The 15966-nt window shown below is 41.2% G+C and overlaps 2 protein-coding genes across 2 annotated transcripts; both read left to right on the top strand.

The window, feature by feature from the left end:
- Nucleotides 1-1545: 1545 nt before the first annotated feature.
- ptk6b (PTK6 protein tyrosine kinase 6b) lies at nucleotides 1546-14930 on the top strand. The gene is made up of 8 exons (XM_088331738.1): nucleotides 1546-1952; nucleotides 7071-7189; nucleotides 7262-7431; nucleotides 8216-8375; nucleotides 11040-11201; nucleotides 12570-12751; nucleotides 13751-13904; nucleotides 13969-14930. Exons 1-8 carry the CDS (start codon nucleotides 1618-1620, stop codon nucleotides 14226-14228), a joined length of 1542 nt encoding a protein of 513 aa, XP_088187864.1. The 5' UTR covers nucleotides 1546-1617; the 3' UTR covers nucleotides 14229-14930.
- Nucleotides 2808-4747, top strand: LOC148369624 (uncharacterized). Its single transcript, XM_088329660.1, has 2 exons — nucleotides 2808-3545; nucleotides 3747-4747. The coding sequence occupies exons 1-2, from the start codon at nucleotides 2808-2810 to the stop codon at nucleotides 4545-4547; spliced, it is 1539 nt and encodes a 512-aa protein (XP_088185786.1). The 3' UTR covers nucleotides 4548-4747.
- Nucleotides 14931-15966: the final 1036 nt, after the last annotated feature.

Raw genomic sequence — 15966 nt, 5'->3', positions numbered from 1 at the left:
TTACAAAGCAATAGTAATAGACAGGATTCTTAGAGACATAACTCGTCATACGCACCAACACTGCAGAGTTTGGACTTTTTGGGCACGCAAAATAATTTATTGGTCTCATATGATAGGGAAAATGCTGTAATGTTGGCCGGAAAAAAACATCTCTTTCCACATTGTAAAGTGAATTATTTTAAGGTGGACGCTGTATCCCGGGGGTTTACTGTAAATGCTTTAATATTTGATTAAAATCGATTAAAATGTATTTGAATTTTCAGGCAATGCATTGCAGCTCAAAGTGCTGTATACACGCCAACCTTTTGACACTAAAAAGCGGTAGATGTTATTGTGCACTCTATCTTAATGTGCGAAACGCAATCTGTCTCCAGAATATAAAAAAAGGAAAACATGTCTTTGTTTAAAACCAGAAGGGGCAAACTTTTACCAAAACATAAAATGAAAGCAATCTTTGGAGTAGTTTATTCACGCACAAACAATTACTCTTGCTGAAAGATAAAGCAGCCATTGACTAAATTCCTGCTATTGAGTCAAGATTATTTGTTGAAATGTAAACTTGGGAAAAAATGGTATACCCCCGCCCCTAGACTCAGTGTTTTTAGGATGAGAAATGCAGTAGTAATACATAAAACGATAGTGTTGGTATATCCATCCATTATCTGCACCACTTATCCTCAGTAGGGTCGCGGGGGCGCTGGAGCCCATCCCAGCTATCTTCGGGCAGTGGGCAGGGGACACCCTGAACTGGTTGCCAGCCAGTCGCAGGGCACACAGGGACAGACAATTATCCCACTCATTCACACCTACGGACAATTTGGACCGGCCAATTAACGTAACATGCATGTTTTTGGAATGTGGGAGGAAACTGGAGTGCCCAGAAGAAACCCACGCAAGCACGGGGAGAACATGCAAACTCCACACAGGAGGTTCGATCTCATGACCTCAGAACTGTGCCGCACACGCGCTAAACACTGCGCCACTGTGCTGCCCTGGTGTTGGTATATATGATTTAAATCAATCAAAATGTTTTTGTGTAGGACTTTTCTGGCAACAAATTGCAACTCAATGTGCTCTACAAAGATATTCAACAACAAAATATCTCTCCGCTTATACATTTCCCAGTATTCAAAACGTTTTCTGACAATTTTGAATTGTGTACGTCGAATCCCCATTTTTGGACAGGGGGGATTTAAATACAGCTATGTAAAACAAACAACATTGAATTCACTGCAAGTGGGGAAAGACGCTGAGAGAATGGTTTATGTTTATTTGGTCAATAATTGTTTACGCAAATTTTGATTCTACATAATCTGTTTTGCTGTGAGTAAATAAGTGCTGTGTTGGTTTGTTATCGCTGCATAAGGAGGATTGCAATCAATAATTAGGGGAGGGGGGGTCGGTTGAGGTTGAGTGCTTTTAATCAAAATCAACTCCATTCATAAACTGAATCCTAATTTTGTTGGTTTGAACCCTCGTTTTATTGCGGTGATGATGTCATTACCTAGAATGCACAAGAACCGGAACCCTAATTGATGGCACACGCCGTTTCACATTCCCACAAATCCGGTCCAGCAGGTACATCAGACCCAAGCACTTCCTGCTCGACACCAAAACATGGACCGATGTCTGCGGAGTGCATGTCCAGCTTTGTGGCAGAAGATCTACGGGGACAAAAATTGTGAAAAAGTGCCCCCGGACTCGGAACCCGCCCCGCCGCAAGGCCCACCTGGTGGTGAGGACAGCGGGAGCACCTTCGAAGCCATGTGGGACTTTCAAGCTCGGAACTCGAAAGAATTAACGTTTAAGAAGGGAGATGTGTTCAAGGTCCGAAGCCGCAGCGACGACTGGTGGTCTGTCAGCCGACTGGACCCGAATGGAAGTGGGATTGATGACGGTGTGGTGCCTGGTAACTACCTGCAGAAAACTCGGACTAGTGCGCTGGTGGAACCGTGAGTCCAACATAATACGCTAAAGATTCATGACTTTAATGTTGGTAAACGGACATTTCAATGAAAGTATTATAAAATCGTTTAAAAACAGTCGGCACGGCGGAAGGGTGGTTAGCGCGTAGCCCCACGGTACCAAGGTTTAGGGTTCAAGCAGGGGTCAGCAATAAATGATTGGTGAAAAATTAATGCCATTAATTGCGAAACATTAATGGAATGGTTGCTTAAATTCATAAATCCATTTATTGCAAAATTTTAATAATTAGCAATTATTGCGAGTTTGCGACCCATTAATTGCGAAAATATTCGGGTTTTTTGTTAGTCGATTGCGTCAACAAACGTGCAAATTTTCTCGCCGCGCGAGCATTTCGTATGCGGTCAAGGGCACATACACGCACAATCGGGACAGTGCATGCATACGCGTAAGCTACCGTGTTTCCCCCATTATAAGGCCCAGCTTTTTATGAGAAATGAAATTCAACCTTCCTGCAAATAAGAGGCTCATATTACCTATGAAAACCGTAGATATCAACGTTATTTAACAACGGCAATGCTTTTCTAAGAAATTTTTAGCGAAAATTTATTACTTTTGCACATATTTTTATTTCAAAACCTCAATTTTTGACGATGATTTTGAAGTAAGGCCGGCCTTATATTCGGGGAAACACGGTAGCTGTACGTACATAGTGTGGTTGCAAAGCAGCTTTTTATTGGTCGGGACAAAATCGGGCTTGTTGATTAGCTCACGTTTTGCCTCAAGCACGTACGTCGTGGATGCACATACGCACATGTCTTACACCACTACTATTACGCTGTATTAATTGTAATCTTCGCACGGTTATGGGACCGAAGGAAAAAATGGTTAGAGAGTACTTCACACAGATTGATGTCGTCAACGGCAAATGGCGCTGCTCATGTGGCGCCGAGCGCATCCAGCGGCGCAACACCGGTTGGAGCAATTTGGAAAGCCACATTAAAAGTCAGCACTTGCAGAAAGAAAGTGATGCAAAGAAGCAGGAGTCATCCAATCCTGGATCGATAGAAAATTTCCTGTCGTCACCTTCAACCGTTTGCCGAAAAGGAATACGAATCTTCAAGTGGCTGCGGTTGGTTTGTATCGACCTGGAGCCTTTCAATGTTGTTGATCGGCCTACCATCAGGGACATCAGCAATACGGAGCCAATCTGCACAAACACCTTAAAGAAGTATTTGGCCTTGGTGACACAGGGTGTGCGACAGAAAATCGCCTTCGATCTGCCATCCCGATTCGCGGTGGTATTCGACGGATGGACTTGTTCTTCCGATTATTACGTTGGCGTTTTCGCCTCGTATATAAGCCCACGCGGTCGGGAAAGTGCTCTCCTCGGCTTCTCAACACTTTTGGATCCCAAGGCACAGACGGCTGAAAACCACCTGGTGTTCATCGAAGACATCCTTAGCAGGTACGGCAAGTCTATGGCCAACGTGGTGGCGCTTTGTGGCGACAACTGCAAGGTGAACAAAGCCATTGCAAAGCAGTGCAATGTTCCTCTGGTCGGCTGCGCCTCCCATCGCTTCAACCTCGCTGTCAAAGAACTCTTGAAGCCCTACGAAAAGGTGAACTTCTTTTCTATGCTGCTTACTTATATCTCACAATATCTATATTGAAGACAGAGTGCACTCTGTCACAGCGGTTCCACAATATTTTTTTCACATACCCCACGCGGCCACGCCTTCTATCAAAGGAATTTTACGCAAGGCGATTTTAAGCTGCTCAAATTTAGCATATTTCTTATTTCCTGCTTTTACTTTTTTAAGGTACTCTGTAAGTTGAACTCCTTGATGGCTCGCCTGAGATACAGCACGCTTAGTGCACTACTGGATGAGTACACAGACCTTCGACCGTTGACGAGAAATGAGACACGGTGGTCAAGCACGGCAAAGATGGTGCGCAGGTTCTTCGAGCTGCAGAAAATTCTTGCAAAAGAAGTTTTCACCACCGACCCAAGGGTGATGGATTTACTTCTCAACGCAGCGGATGTTCATAAACTCACTCAACTCAACGGTGATTTGGCCAAGTTGGATTCTTTGACGCTTACTTTGCAGCAAGAAGATCTGACAGTCGCAGAGGCGAGGTACCTCTTTGATGTTGCAATGTCGTCCCATCCTGCCATGGCCCATCACCTCAGCCCCGACGCCGAAATCGTTCAAGCGCCTATGTTTGAGAGGGCTATTGTGAAAATTCAAAACCAAAAACATGGTCAACTTACGGCAAAAGAGCGTCAAGCAGTGGAGGCTCTCAAAGTCACCGAAACTGCACCGGTCGATGAAAGTCCAATAGATGAGTCATCGGATATGGCCTTCGGCCAAAATTTGATAAAACGGCGCCGCCTGAACATGATGCTGCCCACCTTTGATCAATTTATCGATACAACATTTATACTGCCAACTTCCAACATAGTAGAACGCTTTTTCAGTGCTGCCGGACGTGCCTATGCGGATGAACGGTACAACTTGTCAACAAATTGCCTAGAAGCCCAACTTTTTTTGTTTTCTAACAACCGCTTCTGGGACAGCGAATTTGTTTCCCACATCGTTTCATCTAATGAAAATCTCTAACATTTTCACTATCTCCGATGTTTCTATGTTGTACACATTTTTGTTCATAAATGAATGTGTAATAAATAGCAAAACCTCTTATTACTAAGGTGTCTTACTGCGCATGATAATGTTGGCGTGAATGTTCTATCATTCACTGTTCATCTAACCTCAGTTAGTGTTCCGACAATTCGCATATTAACTTAGGAGGAATCGACAAATTATAAGTATAAAACAAGCCCCAACATGACGGTAGCTGATGTGATCACCAATAACTCAGAAGATATTTTTTGTACTAAAAGTAAAGATTAAAGGGACCAGTTTGTTCGACCATATTGACACGGCTAGTATACCATTAAATTACCAATTAATGGCTAGAAATCCAATAAATACCCATTAATTGGCCTTGCCGCAAAAAAATTAATTTTAATTTTTTCGCACTTAAATATTAATTTTTTTTCCAAAAATCAATTAATGATGACCCCTGGGTTTAAGTCCAGCTGCTGCACCCTCCCTGTGTGGGTTTCCTCCGGGTGGGATGGGCTCCAGCCACCCTACGACCCTACTGAGGATAGGCGGTGCAGATAATAGATGTTTGAAAACACAATGTTAGTGGGGTGGGTTGGTAGAACCAATAGGGTCGTAGGTCTACCATTCCCTGTGGTGTGTCTGGACAACAATAATAATACATTGCTTATATTAAAAATTAAAACGTGTCACTAGTTGGTAAACATTAATAGTCAAGTCATGGTTATTTGTATAGCCCTTAATCACAAGGAGTCCCAAACGGCTGCAAGAGTATCATTTTAAGAAAGTTAGAATGACATGGGTTGTACTCAAACTGAAGCTATAAAAGAGTTGTTATGTCTGGAGTTCTCTGAGTTTCTTTTGGATGACGAAATAAAAGGCTCCCCCTTATAGCAGGCTTCCGGTGTACTTAATTAAATCAAGAAAGAAGACTTAAAAGATTATCGAACCTACATTTTCTCCTACAGTATCTCAAAAATCTCAGTTTTCGTATGGCAAGAGAAACTGTCCTATATTTGTACACACAAAATGTTATTTCTAGAAAAAAATTTTTTCTCTAAAGAAAAATCTGTAACAGAACAACTAAGTTTTCTTGGATCTTCGGAATTCAAATACATCAAAGGTACTATAATATAGGCTTGACAGCACATCCCTGCCACATCATGTTAAAACACTTAACTAAATCTAAATTTAGAAAACATGACAGTCAGAAGATGGTGGGACAGAACAAAACACAAGAGGAACAAACCACAAGTTTTAACAGAAAACACCATGCGTATGTAGACCAAATACATAATGTTCCGACACCAACAAGCTCTAGCAGAACAAAACATGAAAGGAGACAACGCCAGCAACATTGATGAACAATAGCAATAGGGCCAGGACAGCAAGATCATGACATATGATACAGGCACAACAACTATCCGTGACCAAAAACATTTAGGAAACACGACACAGGATATTTTGAAACACTAACTAGATCTAAATAAACTAAACATGATGAAAAGAGGACACAAAATATTTTGAAGTACCAACTATTTTTAACAGAATTAAAGAACACAAGAAATACTCATACAAGTGGACAGAACCACAAGAACAGCACCATGACAACAAAACCATGAACCATAGGCACCCTAACCAAATGTAACTTAATAAAAACAACATGAACACAACACAGGCATGTTTGAACACAGAGTCTTACTAACTCCAACTGAACAAAAACATGAAGGGAACACAATGCAGGATACTTTGAAACACTAACTAGATCTACTCTAAATGAAAATAATGAAAACATGCAGGATATGCAACTATAACTTAACAAAACATTAAAGAGGACACTAACTCCAACTCAACAAACATAAAAGTAAGACAACGCTGTTCTTGAAACCCTAACAAAATTTAAATGAAACATAAAAGTTTGAAGACGCAGGATATAGTGGAATACCAACAAGTTCAAACAGAAAAAAACACGAAAGGAAGAAACCGCAGGGTATGTTGGAATACTAAAAAGTTCTAACAGAACAAGCCACAAAAGAGAGACAGCACAAGAAATATTCCCACATGTGGCCAACAACGAGAGTGCCATGATGGCGAGGCCATGGAATATAATGCAGTCACGCCAACCATTTGTAATTCAACAAAAACATCAAAAAACACACAAAACACTATGTGATGAAAAAATGACTACATCTAAATGAACAAAACCTGAAAGTAACAAGATGCCAGATATGATGGAATACCTACTTGTTCTAACTTGATAAAAACCCAAAAGGAAGAAGACGTAGGGAAGATACTCACACGTGGATGGAACAACCACATGCAGTTCCAAAACCAACCAGCTCTGACAGAAAATAACATGAAAGGAGGGAAAAATGTAACTTGTTTTCATCAAACTTCTGCATACGAGTCGTGGAATCATTTCTTTATTATTTGACACCTTTTAATGCACTTGAGTAACTTGAATCAAGGGTGAACTGATTCACTGCTTGCACTATCAGAACCTTATGTGTGTGTTAGGTGGAACTTCGGGACCATGAACCGTTCTGAGGCCCAAAGGCTCCTAATGTCTCCTGGAAACAAACCGGGAGCCTTCCTGATCCGGTCCAGTGAGAACCACGTAGGGTACGTTCTCTCAGGTAAGACCACGTCGTGGCAAAATAAACCAAAAAGTCACAATGCCGATCGTAATTGTATTTGTCTTTTTCCAGTGCGTTCCAGCTGTCGCGTGAAGCACTTCAAGATCGCCCAAACGGACAATGGTCTTTTCATCTTGGACGGCCTGCAGCAGTTCGCGTCCCTCGGCCACTTGGTGACGCACTACTGCAACAACCGCCTTCGACTCAGTAATGAGGACACGCTGGGCGAACCCTGCAGACCGGTAACCACTCATGATTATGGATTCATTGCACAGTCATTGATGGCTTTGAATATTTAAAAAAAACGAGGGGGGGGGGGGGGGGATCGATGAGATGTAGAGGAAGAAAGAGAAGGAGTGAAAGAGGTGAAGAAGGAATGAAAGGAAAAAATATGTATTGAGATAGAGAGAAGAAATGGAAAGAATAGAAGAAAGATGAAGAAAATAAGTGGGTGAAAGAATGGAGAGAGGGAGAGGAGGGAAGGAGGTTGAGTAAGAAACAAGGAATGAAGAATATATAGAGAGAAGGGAAGAATGAGTTGGAGAGAGAAGGGAAGGAGTTGGAAAAAGAGAGATGAAGGGAGGAGTAAAAACATGGTGAAAGAAAAAATAAGAAATGCATGGTTAAGATAAGGGGAAAAGGAGATTTAGAAAGAGGGATGGAGAAAGAAAGAGAGGGAAGGGTAGAAGAAGCTAGAGAGAAAGACAAAGAAGAGAAGAAAGGGAAAAAAATAATAAATAAGGAAATGAAGAGATGGAAAGTAAAGGAGATGGAGAAAGGGAGAGGAGGTAAAAAGTAGATGAAGAAAGAACAAGAATTGAAGGAGATTGAGAAAGAGAGAGAAAGAAAACAAGGAGATGGAGAAACAGAGAGAAAAAGGAAGAAATAGATATTTCTTGAAGAGGAAATATTGAAGGGAGGCAAGGTAGATGGAGCGAGAAAGGGTAGAAAAAGAAGGGGAAGAGATAGAAGAAAAACAAAAGAGGTAATTTTAATGCTTTCTCCCCCCTCCCCATTTTGTTTCAGAAAGGACCCGAGTCAGAAGTGCACTTCCCAGATGATGAGTGGGAGCTTCCCAAGGACGAGTTCACCTTGGAGGAGAAACTAGGCAGCGGCTTTTTTGGAGACGTTTACCAAGGATGCTGGAAGTCACGAATACGCGTCGCCGTCAAAATCATCAAAAACGGTATTGCCTACCACCTCCTCCAGGCCTCTTGACCACACCCAAATACCAAGCCACTAAACCATTAGATAAAATGATACTCATGCTAATCCCATTTATAGCGTTCAAATTCTGATAAGCTATTGCACGCATAGCTGACGTGGTGCAAGCAGTATTAATGGTTTGGTGTTGTATATAAAGAGCACACTCCCCATTACAGTTTACAGTCAAGGTGTCAAAATAACAAACACCGTTTTGGCAGTACGCCGCGATAGAATCCTTTTTTTGGAAGCTCATTCAACATTTCAGGTTTACTGTTGAGACACTTGATGATGAAAACCCACAGAAAAACTGTAAACAGCCAGCCAAGCACACAGAGCAATCCGATTTGGTTAGAATTAGATTTGGGCGGAGCTATATGCACAGCACACTTCTCTCTGCCCAACACCGTCTGCACCGAAGGCAAACACTTCAGTATCCTCGTTTGCAATATTTTGTGAACTTTTTACTAAATAACTCTGCTTGCACCTTCTATTGAAGCCATTATTTATGAGGCATTATTCTTCTTTCATACATTTTGTCATATCATTTAACATCACACAGTTAAATAAAATGCGCTGAACATTTTTATTTTGGGGGGCAGAGCGGTTTAGGTTGTTTTGCTAAAATGTGTCTTAAACCCTTAACAATTCTGTAAAATTTGCCTAAAATCCCATCCAAGACATACCCAAAGTAACTTGAATGAAGTTATTGAACGTTTGAAGAATATGAACGGTTTTGGTCTATTTTAAAAGGTAAGACTGGGAAATTTTGTCCTGAACTGAAATAATCAGTGCAAGTGCCAGTAACATTGAGTAATCTAAGTTGGAACACACATAAATAGTTTTATCATCGCCTGATATACAGAGCATGAAGCCAAATTTGTTCACAATCTGAAAAACTAAACATTTTATTTGACACATTTTTTTTAAAGGTATGGCAAAGCTTTTCCACAAGTGGCCGCTTGGAGAAGACCAGTTTACAGCTCTAAAACCGCTGCAGCCATGTTTTTTTACCTTTGCCCAATTTTAGAAATTGTGAAAGAGTTGTAAATGCTTGGCTTTTCTTTCTGGATGTCAATCACTGATTGTGCACTCTTGCATATGATATTCTTGCATAAAAATGGATCCCGAGTTTCACTACGCACGTTTATCTTTGACTCTTATCTGAATATACTGTACATCATAAATATTTATACATTTATGTTGGGAATTTCACTGGATAACCAATGTATCAATCAACAATTGAATCTGTCACTACTGGCTAAAGATTTTGAAGCCAAAGTAGGTAATGTTGTTTTTTTTCAATACAGACCCTTAAAAGTTATTACAGGTTATGGGCTGTGAAAAAAAGCTTGCAATTGGTTGAGAGTGGTTTCAATCAAAAGCCATATTGGAAATGATCTGCCAGGTCTGTTTACTTTTGAAAGGGAATTATGGGGGCAAAATGAACTAATTACCACAAGGATCGTCAAACGATGCAGGAATGCTTTTAGGCAGATTTTATTTTTAATCCGTCAGAATTTTCCCGTGTTTTGGATTCAATATTTTAAACGGTTAGATTCACTGGACTGTTGTGAGTGTAACGAGACCAAGAATCGTTTCATGAGTGGAATACTAGGGCATTTTTTGTATAGTTTTTTTGTTATCCTGTTTCAGACTGATCGTGATGTTTCTGTGACGACTACATTTTGATGTGGTCATCATTTCTTAAAAGCTTAAGAGTTTAAGCTTTCAAATGATGTGTTGGCATGACAGATTTCAATGACTGGTGACATTGTGAAGACACGTCTTTGCTTCTCAATGCAGGCCTTCCGAACTTTAAGGGGTATATGGTAAATATGGCTCTCTCTGAAAAAAATAAATGTTTCCAACCCCTGCACTAAACTTAACTCACTAACCCAGGGGTTGGAAATGGCTCATGAGCCATATACAGCTTTTTTCACGAGTACATATGACTCAGAGATGAAGTAGAACTTCCGTAATGACTTAATGTAATTTTCATGTGGAGCCAATTGTCACATGGGCGAATTTGAGAGATCATTGACCTGCATCTGTGTTTGGTCCAGTATATATAAGACACAATTCTTACTACAGTTTACAGTCAAGGTGCCACACAAACAAACCATGTTTTGGTTGCAAATCACTAAATTATCCTTTACATGGAATATCATTAAAACAATCGATGTTCACTGTTGAGACACTTTATGAAGAAAAGCCACATAACAAACTTTAAAAACCTAAAAGCTCCAGCAAAGCACCGAGAGCATTTTGATTAGGTGAGTGGTAGGAATGGGCGGAGCTATACACAAGGCACACAGAGGCCTTCTCCTCGCCCAGCTCCGTCTGCACTGAAAGTAAATATTTTCGTATCCTTGTTTGCAGTATTTTGTGACATTTTTACAAAATTTTGCTCGCAAAAATCACACAGTTAAATAAAATGTGCTGAAGTAGCTTTTGTCTGAAGAGCGGGTTTGGCAGTCTTGTTAAATTTGTATTTCAGTTTTGTTTTTAAATATATGGTTTGGCTCTCTCGAAAATAAATACAATAATCAAAATATTTTTGCTTTTATGGCTCTTTGGGTCAAAAAAGTTCCCGACTCCTGCATTAACACTCATCCAACCCTAACCCCTACCTCTTGTCTTCTAGACTCCGAACGTAACCACACAGAGTTCCAGAGGGAGGTGCAGATCCTCAAACGCCTTCGCCACCGTCACCTCATCTCGCTCTTTGCCGTCTGTACCGGCTCCTCGCCGTATTACATCATCACCGAATACATGGAGAAAGGAAGTCTGCTCAACTTGCTCAGAAGTAAACAGAGAAAATAGTATTCCCTTTCATTAAGTAGAACTGAACAGAACTCGAGTCTCTTTGTATGGTTGTCATGGTAATGCATAAGCGCTAAGGACGTTATTCAAAATTGCTGTTAGCATGTAGCGTCACAAACAACGAGCTAGTGTCCGACTTCATGATGGAGTACGCCCCCACTGTTACGTGATTGGCAACGAGATCCTTTGAGTACATATACACGATGCCTTCAGCTATTGGTATCGCTTCATAAATTATCGCAAGTGTGACATAGCAAACTGTGACTAATACATTAGAATGGAGCATCTGATACGCTACACAAAACTGCTCTTAGTAAGTAACATCACACACCAATATAGTGTTTTTCAAATCCCACTTGACTTCATAATAAAGTACATCCCGTTGTCATGTGATTGGCTATTGGCTAGATCAATTCGGGACCCACCCACACTGCATTCAACCTTGAATCTGATACACAATATTGGCTTTTAGCATCTCACACAAAATTCTTACTAGAACTATAATATTGCAAACTACGACTTTTTAGCATCGAAGATCTGGCTTTACTCTCAGTTCGCTTGTACCATAAGACACACTAAGTCCCACCTGACCTTATGATAGAGTACACCCCACTGTAATGTGATTGGCTACAAGATTGTTAAAGGGCACGCCCACCCTGCAGTCAGTCTGATACAAGCTAGCAGCCATTAGCAGCTTACACTGAATTATTTTTGAATTACATTTGATTAGTTATTAATAGATTAGCATTTAGTATCTGACAGGCTACACATACCTGCTGTTAGCATGTAGCATCACAAAGCGCGTGTCTTACGAATCCCACCTGACTTGATGATAGAGTATGCCCCACTGTCTTGTGATTGGCTATTAGATCTATTAAAGACACGCCCAGACTGCATTCAGCCTTGAATCTGATATACACAAGCAGCTTTTAGCATCTAACAGTAAATTATCGGTACATGAACATCACAGCAAACTACTACTAAAAGATTAGCTCTAGCTTTGTGACACCGTTCCAAACATCTGCTCTCCCTGCTGTTGGCATCCAAATATTAGTATCTCACATGGAGATATTTTTAGAAGGACATTATAGAAAACTATTACCACTATTAGCATTTAGCATCAGTCATGCTACAAATAACTACTGTTAGCATGTAGTTTCACCCAGGTAGTGTCTTGTAAAACCCAACTGACTTACTAAAAGATGCATTCAATCTTGTATGATATACCATAGCAGCTATAGGCATCTCACAATAAATGATCACTAAAATGACATTCCTGCAAACTACGGCTAATAGATTAGCATGTAAAATCACGAAGCAGTCCTGAACATCTTCTATCTATTGTGTTGAGGTCCGGAGGGCCGTCAGCAGGATATGATGGCACTTTCGGACATGGCAGGCCAGGTGGCTGATGGGATGTCGTACCTGGAGGAGCACAACCTGGTGCACAGAGACCTGGCGGCTCGGAATGTCTTGGTAGGGGAAGACTACGTCTGCAAGGTGGCCGACTTTGGACTTACCCAAGTCGTCAAGGTGGGTGGTAAAAATAACCCAAAAATGATCAGATGCACTTCTTGGGTTTTGTTGCAAAAACAAACCGAAAATGTATCCTGCACAATTGTTTTGTGTTGTTTCAAAACAAAAATTGAAGCGGGTTTTATGTCAAATACCCACTGAAAATAATGGTAATTGTGTTGAAACAGAACAAAAGGAACCCCAAAATAGGGGCGATCGCGGTTCGCGGGAATCATAGTTTAAGGCACCCGCCTTAATATGAAAGTTTAAAGGGTGTGTATCATTTTGCGCCTCCTAGTGCTAAAAAAATAAGATATTAGAAAAAAACAGTTGATTTCTATATCGATGAAAAATGAGAAAATATACAAACTATCATATAAACATGCAACGTAAACATTTTAAATACTCATAAGTTGAGAAATGTGTTTATTTTTTACACAACATGACCTTACCTAGAGGGAGCTGACAAGATTGTCAGCCATCTTGCTGCTACGTGTACCCGAAAAGCCAAAAACCTTGTGAAAGACTCGGCAACAAGATGAGAAGAAAAATGGGGTGGTTTGGTGGCTTTGATTCTCTGTAGTTTGTATTCTTCTTTGTGCTTTGTAGCACTTGTTTTTGGTTTCACTACACAATTTGTCAATTAGAACTATACAGTGTCCCTCTAATAAATAGGGGACTGTTTTCTAGTGAGTATTGTACAAAAACTTTATTGGAAATCTCAAATCTATTGTAAACTGTACGAGGTGCCTTTTTTTCTTGACACTTCTGGCCAAATGTGTAACTTCCTCTTTCAAGTCAAGGTCAACAAATGTTTATGCAATAATAATTTGAATATACTAAATTTAATGCCATCAAGTGTTAGCAGATATTAAAATCAAATTTCTAATATTTTAGGTATCTGTCTTGTCAAGTCAAAAATATATCTAGATCTAAACATTTGGATTGTGTGCAAACACTGGACAAAGTGCCTTTTTAAGTTCTGTCACACACAGTAAATTTTTTGGGGCCCCCCAGGAGCCCATCTACTTCGCCTACCAGAAAGCCATCCCCCACAAATGGAGCGCTCCCGAAGCCATCAGCCGAAAGAAGTTCTCGGTCAAGTCGGACGTTTGGTCCTTCGGCATTCTGCTCTACGAGATGGTCACCTATGGGGATGTGCCCTACCCAGGCCAGTTCCTCACCTGAGTTTGCAGTATTTTAGTTTTTCCCGACTTGACGTCTTCCTTCAACAGGTCTGAACGGGCAGGAAGCGGACAAGCTAGTCAGCACGGGGTACAGGATGCCGGCGCCTCCAGATTGTCCAGCCTTCCTCTACGAGATCATGAGCAAATGCTGGAACGCTGACCCAGAGTTGAGGCCCAACTTCTGGCAGCTGAAGGAACAAATGTACAGCATCTACGACGGCAGTGTCAAAACTTTGGAAAACGGTGACCAAGAACCTGGGTATACGACGCCAGTAGGCGATATAGAGATTGAATGTGACCAAAACTGACTTTTGGCAAAAAAGCTGGATACACTGAATTATAAGATGGAGAGAAGGTCTATCAACATCTTATATCTATTTTTATTTATTGTACATGAGCAACTTATGATTGCAGCTAAAATATGCCACTTGATAAGAATGAGTGATTCATTTTTCTTAGCAAAGGTATGTGTCACACTGAGTATTGGAATCCCTGCTCTATGGCACTTAATAAGAACCAGAAGCCCGCGGCGATACACAAAAATTTGCAAAAGAACCTCTACATTTTAACATGTGCTTCACCAGCCCCTGCAATAGTCTACCACAGATAATGGATCAAAACAGCAGGGTGTTCAAGGCAGGCTACAATGGCTCGCTGTAGTAGCCCAAACCCACCCCAAAAAATGCACTTTGCCGGCCCCTGCTCTCAGCAATAGTTGACCAGGCATAATGGATCCTTGTGACAACCGGACATTTCATTTTAGGTGGACCGAAATAGCATGCGTCCTGGCGAAAGTGCCTTCTGCCAGACCCCGCAAGCAGCAATCTGGGTTTCGAGATAATGGATCGCGACCACAAAAACGCACTTCAATAAAAATATAGTAACGGTAAAAAAAGTTGCCAGGCCTGACAAGAGTGTGCCCGTCCAGTTCCAGAAATATGTGATCATGGATAATGGATTGCGGCTGCATGAAGGCAGTTCACTTTAGGCGAAAAGAATGGCAAAAAAGAGATGCCATGCATGACACAAATATACAGTGCATCCGGAAAGTATTCACAGCGCTTCACTTTTTCCACATTTTGTTATGTTGCAGCCTCATTCCAAATTGTATTAATTTAATCTCTTATCCCAAAATTCTACACAAAATACTCCATTATGACAATGTGAAAACGTCTTTTTTTTACTTTTTTTGAATTTATTAAAAATAGAAAACTAAGAAATCACATTTACATAAGTATTCACAGCCTTTGATTAATACTTTGTTGATCCACCTTTGGCAGCAAATACAGCCTCAAGTCTTTTTGAATATGATCCCACAAGCTTAGCACACCTATCTTTAGGCAGTTTTGCCCATTCTTCTTTGCAATAAGTCTCATGCTCAATCAGGTTGGATGGGAGACGTTTGTGCACAGCCATTTTCAGATCTCTCCAGAGATGTTCGATCGGATTCAAGTCTGGACTCTGGCTGGGCCACTCCAGGACATTCACGGAGTGGTTCTGAAGCCAGTCTTTTGAGATCTTGGCTGTGTGCTTCGGGTCGTTGTCCTGCTGAAGAATGAACCTTCGCCCCCAGCCTGAGGTCAAGAGCGCTCTGGAGCAGGTTTTCATCTAGGATATCTCTATGTATTGTTGCATTCATTTTTCCTTCTATCCTGACTAGTCTGCCAGTTCCTGCTGCTGAAAAATATCCCCACAGCATGATGCTGCCACCACCATGCTTCACTGGAGGGATGGTATTGGCCTGGTGATGAGCGGTGCCTGGTTTCCTCCAAACATTGCGCCTGGCATTCACACCAAAGAGTTCAATCTTTATTTTATCAGACCAGAGAATTTTGTTTCTCATGGTCTGAGAGTCATTCAGGTGTTTTTTGGCAAATTCCAGACGGGCTTCCATGTTCCTTTTACTAAGGAGTGGCTTTCGTCTGGCCACTCTACCATACAGGCCTGATTGGTGGATTGCTGCAGAGATGGTTGTCCTTCTGGAAGGCTCTCCTCTCTCCACAGAGGAACGCTGAAGCTCTGACAGTGTGACCATCGGGTTCTTGG

Source organism: Urocampus carinirostris, chromosome 3 (genome assembly GCF_059441175.1).
Source record: "Urocampus carinirostris isolate Australia breed hairy pipefish chromosome 3, RoL_Ucar_1.0, whole genome shotgun sequence".
Taxonomy (NCBI): domain Eukaryota; kingdom Metazoa; phylum Chordata; class Actinopteri; order Syngnathiformes; family Syngnathidae; genus Urocampus; species Urocampus carinirostris.
This window is presented reverse-complemented; position numbering and strand designations above follow the sequence as displayed.

What these genes read in the sequence shown, in the direction of transcription:
- ptk6b (XM_088331738.1), top strand. Translation starts at nt 1,618, where the DNA reads ATGGACCGATGTCTGCGGAGTGCATGTCCAGCTTTGTGGCAGAAGATC. An exon ending in TGGGCGAACCCTGCAGACCG is followed by an intron (nt 7,432 to 8,215) that starts GTAACCACTCAT and finishes ATTTTGTTTCAG; the next exon opens with AAAGGACCCGAGTCAGAAGT. An exon ending in GACTTACCCAAGTCGTCAAG is followed by an intron (nt 12,752 to 13,750) that starts GTGGGTGGTAAA and finishes GGGGCCCCCCAG; the next exon opens with GAGCCCATCTACTTCGCCTA.
- LOC148369624 (XM_088329660.1), top strand. Translation starts at nt 2,808, where the DNA reads ATGGTTAGAGAGTACTTCACACAGATTGATGTCGTCAACGGCAAATGG. An exon ending in TCTTGAAGCCCTACGAAAAG is followed by an intron (nt 3,546 to 3,746) that starts GTGAACTTCTTT and finishes TACTTTTTTAAG; the next exon opens with GTACTCTGTAAGTTGAACTC.